Here is a 7,659-nt window from a genome sequence, read left to right on the forward strand (position 1 = left end):
CCCCCCCCATGGCACCCTGACCTCCAGCCTAGCCCGGCAGCGCCCTGGAGACCCTCTGCTGGGGGTCCTGAGTGGTGGCGACTCGGGGGGAGCCCATTTCCTGACCCGGGAAGCCTTTCAGCAGTGGCACACACAGGTTTGCTCAGGAGAGACCCAGGCAGGCGCCACCCAGAGAGCAAGCAGCAGAGGCCTCCCTGCCCCACTCCAAGAGCCCGGGGTCACCTTCCTGGGGAGGGGGCGCAGCGGAGCCCAAGCCCCGGCCTGGGGACAGGCAGAGCGGGGACTGGCCGCCGAGGGGCCAGAGGATGGTCTTCCTCCAGCTGCGTCTGCGGAGGGGTCCCAGTCCGGGTCCCACTGCGGGGAGGACATACATTCCTCCGGCCCCCTCGTCCCTCCCAGGTCTGCTCTCACCACCAGAACATTCTTGGGGCTCCCCCCCGCCGCCTTCTCCTCTCTCTTCCTTCAACGTCCCCCACAGCCTGTGACCTCCACCCCTGCCACCAGAGCACACACCTGTCCTGGCCGCATCCCCCTGGGCGTCCCACGGCCCCTAAGCCCACGATGGCACCCCAAGACCCACCCCTCCTCGGCGGGGTTGGGGCACCACTAGCAACCAGCCTCTGCCCTGCTGCCCTCAGGGCCTGCCGGCTGCCTCTCCACCCCACCATCCCTGCAGCTCACAGGCCGTCCTGGTACCTGTGTGGGCCCAGGCTGTGCGCCCACGAGAACCATGTCTACCTACGGAGGGATTCGCACAAAGCGTCTGGGGCAGCAGGGCGAGACCCCAGCTCGGGCACCGCTCATTCCTTCAGGGGGTCACAAAGCAATAAACCCCCTGGCCCCCTGCCCACCTGGGAGCCCGGGGGGCGGGGCCGGGCCCGTCTGGGGCCACGGCAGGTCCTGACCCTGGGGTGGCTGCCCTGCTGGGCTCAGAGTGGGGACGACACAGGGGTCCCGCAGGGAACCCCGTGAGGAGCCAGCCCTGGGTGACCCACGGAAGTCGGGCCAAGGGCACGCCTGCCCCGCACGGCGGGCCTCGGGGTCTGGCCTTCCTCTTGCCGCTTCCTCTCCCCCCGTCGGCCTCCAGGCTCCTGCCTCTTTGGTGCTCCAGCCAAGACCGCCCTTCCTCTTCCGCCTCCCCACACCCCACGAGTTTCTCAAAAGTCCGGGTCAACCCCCCTCCAGGCAGCCTCTGCCACAGCACGCCACCCCATGGCCCTTGCGGGCCACGTGTCCCCGACTGTGGGACCATCTCTGGGGAGCGGCGTCCCTGGCTGGACCGAGCGTGGCGGGAGGGCTGTGGAAGCAGTCTCCCTTTTTCAGGCTCGCCTGGCAGCACCCGACACCCAGCGACGCTCAGAGGGGCTGTTGATGGGGCTGGAGTGTGGTCTCCAAGGGGCCTCATCTTGAGAACACAAAGTCTTGCTTTAGGCCTTTGCCTTGTCCTGCCCGTTTGAGTGCTGTGTGCCTCTGGGAGGTTACTTGGCCCCTCTGGGCCCCCATTTATTGCTCACAATGACGATAACAAGTACTAACGATGCCACCGCTACACAATATCCCTATAGCATCCCAGGCACGCTGCGTGGATAAGCGTTTATTAGACACACAGGTGCCTGAAGCTTGGGATCCAGACTGTGTCTACCCTGCACTCTCATGGGCTCCCTGGAGAGCCAGGGACTCGGGGTCTCCATCTGTGAAATGGGTATGGAGACACCAGCTCCTTTCTCCTGCAGTTAAGGGCTTGGCTTTGCAGTCCCGCTGCTGACTCATGACGCCACCCACTTCAGGGGACAGACACCCCATGGGAGCCGTCAGCAGCGAGGTCTGAACAAGTGGGAGCAGGGCTCCTGGCACGTCCCTGACCCGGGAGGGTTGGGACAAGGGGCAAGGGCGGCCAGGGGATGGGGGTCAGATGCAGACCCTGCCACAGCCAGGCCGGCCCCTGGAGCCCCAGCTGTGTGCCCGCAGGCCCAGTGATACCCACCTCGGAGGGGAATAAGCAACGTCCCCATGGGATGCCTGCAGCACAGAGCCCCACACGGGCCAGCGCGGCTGACCTCAGCCACAGTGACATTTTCCCCAAGTCCCTTCTCAGAGGAAGAGGAACAGCCAGGACCTGTGGCTCCCTGTTGCCCACGGCGCGGGGCGGGGCTGGGCTCCCTGGAGGCCTGCCACGGTCACTTACAGTCCCTGAGGAGCTCAGCGTCACGGCCCGCAGTCGGCGATGCCGGGGAGAGTAAATCCAGTACCTCCCATCGGTGAACTGGGCGGGCCGGGTGGGCGGGGGAGGAAGCAAACAGAGGACAGGATGAAGTGACAGGATGAGGCCACGGGGATCTGGCAGGTGGTCAGGCAGGGAGGGCACCGGGAGGGGCAGGTGAGCCGATGGCCAAGCAGGAGGTGCGGGCAGGGGTACCACTGGCTTCCTTCTCTGCTGCGCGGGGCCCAGCTGCCCACTCGGGGGTTTCGGGACCCTGACGCACACGACAGGACACGGCCCCAGGGGCCACCTCCCACACAGATCCAGAGAGCGGGAAGCAACCAGCCCCGGCGGGAGCTGACGGCAGGCGGGGGGACACACAGGGTGCACTTGGTACCCTCCAGGCCAGGCAGGGCCGTGCCCTGGCAGCACTGGCTCGGGGACCAAGAGCAGGGAGGTCGGTGTTAGTTACGAAGCAGCGATGCCAGCGGGAGGGCCAAGCTCACCCAAACAGGCCCCAAGGCCCAGCGCCGGGCAGGGGGCAGGCCCCGGCTCACTTTCCTGGGGCAGAGTCGGGGGTCAGAGGTGAGAATGAAGGTCCGGGAAGAGGACAGGCGGCTGGGCGCGTGTCTGGCCCTCTCTGTCGTAACTGGGACCATGTGATCCCTGAGCAGGGCCACCCAAAGGAGATGGCTCCAGGACCCACTGTCGGGGACTCCCTGGCCCCCGGGCACCCACTTCGCCCAGGCTCCTGGTTCAGCTCCCTGCCCGCCCAGGGGAGGTGTGTGGGGAAGGAGACCCCCAGCTCTGGAGAGAGGTCCCGGGTCCCCGGGGCAGGGCCCCTTCCTACTCTGACGGATGCCACCTCGTCCAGGAGCAGCTGTGCGTCCTCATCCTGTGAAGTCGGCAGTGTGGGGCCCACCTGCCCCTCTCGGCGGGGCCCTGGCCTCCCTGAGCACGGAGCCCACCCTCCGCACCCACCACCCAGAGAGAGAAGGTGCGCGTCATCCAGCCCACCACGGCCAGCCCGGGCTGCCCCGGGACCCAGGGCCTGGGCCTCCCCTCAGGCCAGCGGGGCCGAGTACTTGAGGACCCCAGATGTTTCCCGGGGCACCGCTGAAGACAGGGCCTTGGCTCGTGACCAGATGTGGTCATGAGGCCTGGGCCGGAGGGCCTGGGCTGGATGGTGAGGGACGGGGGTGCTCCCCAACACCTGAGTGTGAGCGTGCTGGCCAGGCACGTGGCCCTGCGTGTTGAAAGGTGAGCACACACGTGTGCCTGTGTGCCTGAGTGTGAGTGCACGTGCAGGTGTGCACAGGCGCCTTGAGTGTGCGACATGTCAGCGTGAGCCTGTGAGGGAGCAGTGTGCGCGTGTGTGAACGGGTGTGGGTGTAAGCACACGTGAGTTCGTATAGGCATGTGCATGTGTGTGCACATGTGAGCACAGGTGGTGGAGGGTCCGGCGACGGGAGGGATCCCGGGAGGACTTACAAAGTAGATGTCTGTGGCAGGCGTGTCCTCCTCCTCGTCTGAGGCCTGGCTGGCGGTTTCCACTTCGACGGCGGCAGAGGCACAGGCCGGGGATGACCCCTCCCTGGGGACACGGGGAAGACATGGGAGTCCTGGCTGGGGGTGCTCTGGACAGCCCGCGCCTTCTCTAGCCCACACCCCAGGACCCTCCCTGCTCTGCACCGTCCTTCACAGAGACCACCGACGCAGGGATGCGTCCTGTCTGACACGTTCTAGTTCCCGCACAAAACAAACAACACCCCCAAGCACTGCTGCGGCCCAGGGAACAACGTGCCCACCCCCGAGCAGGCGGGCCCTTCCCCCTCTATTTGCTCAGCCTCATGCCTGTGGGCAGATCCCCGCCTCACCACTCACTTGCTGGGCAGCCATGAGGACCACGTTCTTTCTCGGAACTTCAGTTTCCTCGCCTGTAAAGTGGGGACACATGGCACCTACCCCCAAGGGGCCAGAACCTCTTTCTCCTCTTTTCTGAGCACTTACTAGGTGCCAGGCCTGTCTGAGGGCCTTGCGTAAATGAACCCACCGAACTTCCACTCGGGAAGGGGGGATGCTGCTGCTGTCCTGTGTTACAGATGAGGAAACTGAGGCTCAGAGTGAAGGTGAGGAACATGCCCGAGGCCTCGGCTGGTGGCCATGGGACTGGTGACTAAATTTCACCTCCTGGACGAAATAACGAGTTCTGAGAAGAAAGAGCACCTGTAACCGTGCAGAACTGGTTCTCCAGTCACGTTTGAGGGCAACTTGTTTTGTGGGGCAAAGACTGAATGACATTTCCCACCGCGACACTTCAGTTAATGGCAAAAAAGCTGACACTGGCAGGAACTGGTGCGTGTGTGTGAAATAATAGCAAAGTGCACCTGGGAATGTGTGCCGGGAGTGCTAAGTCAAGTCTCTGGAAATAGAACAGAAATTCTACAAAGTATATAAAGCAACAATTATGGGAAACACAAGAAGAACTGGATAAGGCAATTACAGAATTAAACCGCCCCAACAGATCAGAGGCAAGTAAGGACATAAAGGAACTGATGACACCAATCAAGACACTGGACAGAAAAGGCTTGTAAAGAACTTTCCGTCTTTTCACAGAGAAGACACTTTTCTCCCAAGTGTCCACGTACACTTAAAAAGTGAATTTTGGGGACTTCCCTGGTGGTGCAGTGGTGAAGAATCCGCCTGCCAATGCAGGGGACACGGGTTCGAGCCCTAGTCCAGGGATATCCCACATGCCGTGGAGCAACTAAGCCCGTGCGCCGCAACTACTAAGCCTGCTCTCTACAGCCCGAGAGCCACAACCACTGAGCCCGCCTGCCACAACTACTGAAGCCTGCGTGCCTGGAGCCCTTGCTCCGCAACAAAGAGAGGCCACCGCAATGAGAAGCCCGCGCACCACAACGAAGAGTAGCCCCCGCTCACCGCAATTAGAGAAAGCCCGCGCGCAGCAACGAAGACCCAACCCAGCCAAAAAAATAAATAAATAAAATAGCGTAGATTTTTTTGGCTGCATTGAATGGCATGAGGGATCTCAGTTCCCCGACCAGGGATCGAACCCCTGCCCCCTGCAGTGGAAGCGCAGAGTCTTAACCACCGGGGAATTCCCCAAAGCGTAGACGTTTTTAGGCCATTTTCTTCAGCTCAAAACCTAATAAAGTTAGAAGTAAGTACCGAAAAGGTAAACAAAAAATCTTAAACACTTGAGAGACACCCCTAAAAAGCCTTAGTCCAGGGTCTCCCCCTCAGCACTGCTGACATCGGGCAGGTCATTCTCTGCTGGGGGCCATCCTGGGCGCTGTGGGGTGTGGAGCAGCATCCCTGGCTCCCACCATGATGCTAAGAGCACCCCCGGTCGTGACCACCAAAGATGTTCCCAGACACTGCCCACTCTCCCCTGGGGGCAAAATCACCCTCAGGTGGTTGAAAGCCACTATCTTAATTCAAAGAGGAAATAAGAAAAAAATCACTAACCATGCACATGAGTCAGTATAAAAGAACTGCTGCACGTCAAGACCCACGGAACCCGGCAAAAGCAGTACCCAGAGGAAACTACATAGCCTTAAGGGCCTCATTATTAAAGAAAAAAAAGAAATTTAAGCACTGGAAAAAAGAAACAAGTAAGAAAACAAACCCGAAGCAGCTAGAAAGAAGTCATTACTGGCCAGATACGGTGAATGAAATAAAAACAAAACACAACAGGGGAGAAGGTAACTAAGTCCCCAACTGGTTCTTTGAAAAGCTTGTAAGTTGCTGTCTTGCAAGCCCCAGCAAAGCTAAGAGGGCGAAGAGAGGAAGGGTGGGAGGGAAAGTGACCTCAGATGACAGGGCGGCTCTGAGCCCTGGAGGAGGCGACCCTTCCCTGAGTGCAAGACCCCCGCTGCTCCCGGCATCACACGCCCCCTTCCCCTCCACGCCCCACGCCCCGGAAGCCCCATTCCCGCCCCCAGCTTGCGGACTACTTTTCCCAGCCTGCCCAGCGGACAGCTGGCCACGTGACCACGCTCGACCAATGGGGCCAGAGCAGAACTGGAATGCAGGAACCAGGTAACGGGACTGCAGGGACTCAGGGGCCACTCACCCCGCGTCTTCCTCTTTGGGGACCACGATTTCCACGCTGCACGCGGGCTCCACCTGCACCGTGATCTGCTGCAGGTCCTCCTCCGCATGCACCTCCTCCTGGGGCCTGGAGGCAATGGGAAGCCGCGCCTCAGTTTCCCTCCTCACCCCCGCCCCCCTGAGCACCAGCCGAGCTCCAGGCTGGTGCCAATTTCCAGTCCCGGTAACAAGCTGGTAGCCTCCACGAGGTACTGTCTCCGCGCACCATCAGACCAGGGCCCTGAGCCAGCCCAGCTCGCACCTAGTCCCTCTGGCCGTCATGCCCGCCTGGGGGCTGCAAGAGTCCACCTGGGGCTATCCTGTGACTCTGGCACCAGCAGAGGCATAATGAGTGAATGGCGGCCTGGATCCCGCCCACCCCCTAGGGGCAGCTAGGCACCTGCCTGGGGCCTGGACTAGGGGGTGAGGTAGTTCTGGGGTTCCAGGCTGAGACCCGTGGTGCAGGTGGGTCAGAACATTGCAGCATCCAGGCGTGCAGAATCTCTGCATGGCAACACCAGGGAGCAAAATGGTGGCTGACGTCAGAGCAGGTAGCTGGACAGAGGGGGACGCACTTTGCACCAAAGATGTTTTGTACCATGACTTTTATTTTTCAACTGGCAGGAATTATCCCCAAAAAACTAATTACAGAAATGCCCTCTTCACTGCAGTCCTGTTACAAGATCAGACAACTGGGCACAACCCAAGTGTCCATGGCCCATTAGAGGGACGGCAACCAGCACATGCTCCACCTGCTCAGACAGGTGACCTTCTGCTGGTAGGTGACAGAGTAAGGGGCAGTGTGCCGCCCAGAGTGCACACTGGTCAAAATGCGAGGAGAGACAGGCCCGAATGTGTGTCGGCTTGTATATTCACAAGTATCTCCGGAAAGAGACAAAAAATCCGTCCAGGGGGTTGCTCCCAGAAAGGGGAGCAGGCATGGGGCAAGGGGGAACATCTTAACTATTTTCCTTTTTGTATCTCTTAGAATAAAAATATTAATAAAAAGAGAAAGAAGAACCAAAAGGCATGTGTGGGAGCAGGGTCCTCTGGGCACCCAGGTGGGAGACAGACACAAAATGACCTGAGATATTCTACGCGGTCTAGAGGCTGACTTGAATCTGTGCCCAGAAAGGAGTGGTCAGAGACGAAGGGCTCTGGGTGGGGAAAGTGGAGGAGGGACTGGGGTGGGCGGTCGGGGGACAGGGAGAGGGCTGGGGTCTCAGCTCACCGGCCATCCTGTCCGGAGGACTGCGTGCGCCGCCTGCAGAGAGACCACAAGGAGGTGGGAGAAGTGGGGCGAGGCCCCGCCCACGCACAGCCCCCCCCCCCCCCCCGGGGGG

At 60.9% G+C, this 7,659-nt stretch overlaps 1 protein-coding gene across 1 annotated transcript in view; it reads right to left on the bottom strand.

Annotated features, from left to right (window-relative positions):
- PIP5K1C (phosphatidylinositol-4-phosphate 5-kinase type 1 gamma) overlaps window positions 1-7,659 on the bottom strand; it is a 58,947-nt gene that overhangs the window by 949 nt on the left and 50,339 nt on the right. The window contains exons 14-16 of the mRNA XM_007460429.1: window positions 7,548-7,580; window positions 6,300-6,404; window positions 3,692-3,794 (exon numbers count right to left, since the gene is read on the bottom strand). Coding sequence (XP_007460491.1) covers window positions 3,692-3,794; window positions 6,300-6,404; window positions 7,548-7,580 — 241 coding nt within the window. The remainder of the gene's footprint in view (window positions 1-3,691; window positions 3,795-6,299; window positions 6,405-7,547; window positions 7,581-7,659) is intronic.

The sequence above is a fragment of the Lipotes vexillifer genome, unplaced genomic scaffold, assembly GCF_000442215.2.
Source record: "Lipotes vexillifer unplaced genomic scaffold, Lipotes_vexillifer_v1.1 scaffold225, whole genome shotgun sequence".
Taxonomy (NCBI): domain Eukaryota; kingdom Metazoa; phylum Chordata; class Mammalia; order Artiodactyla; family Lipotidae; genus Lipotes; species Lipotes vexillifer.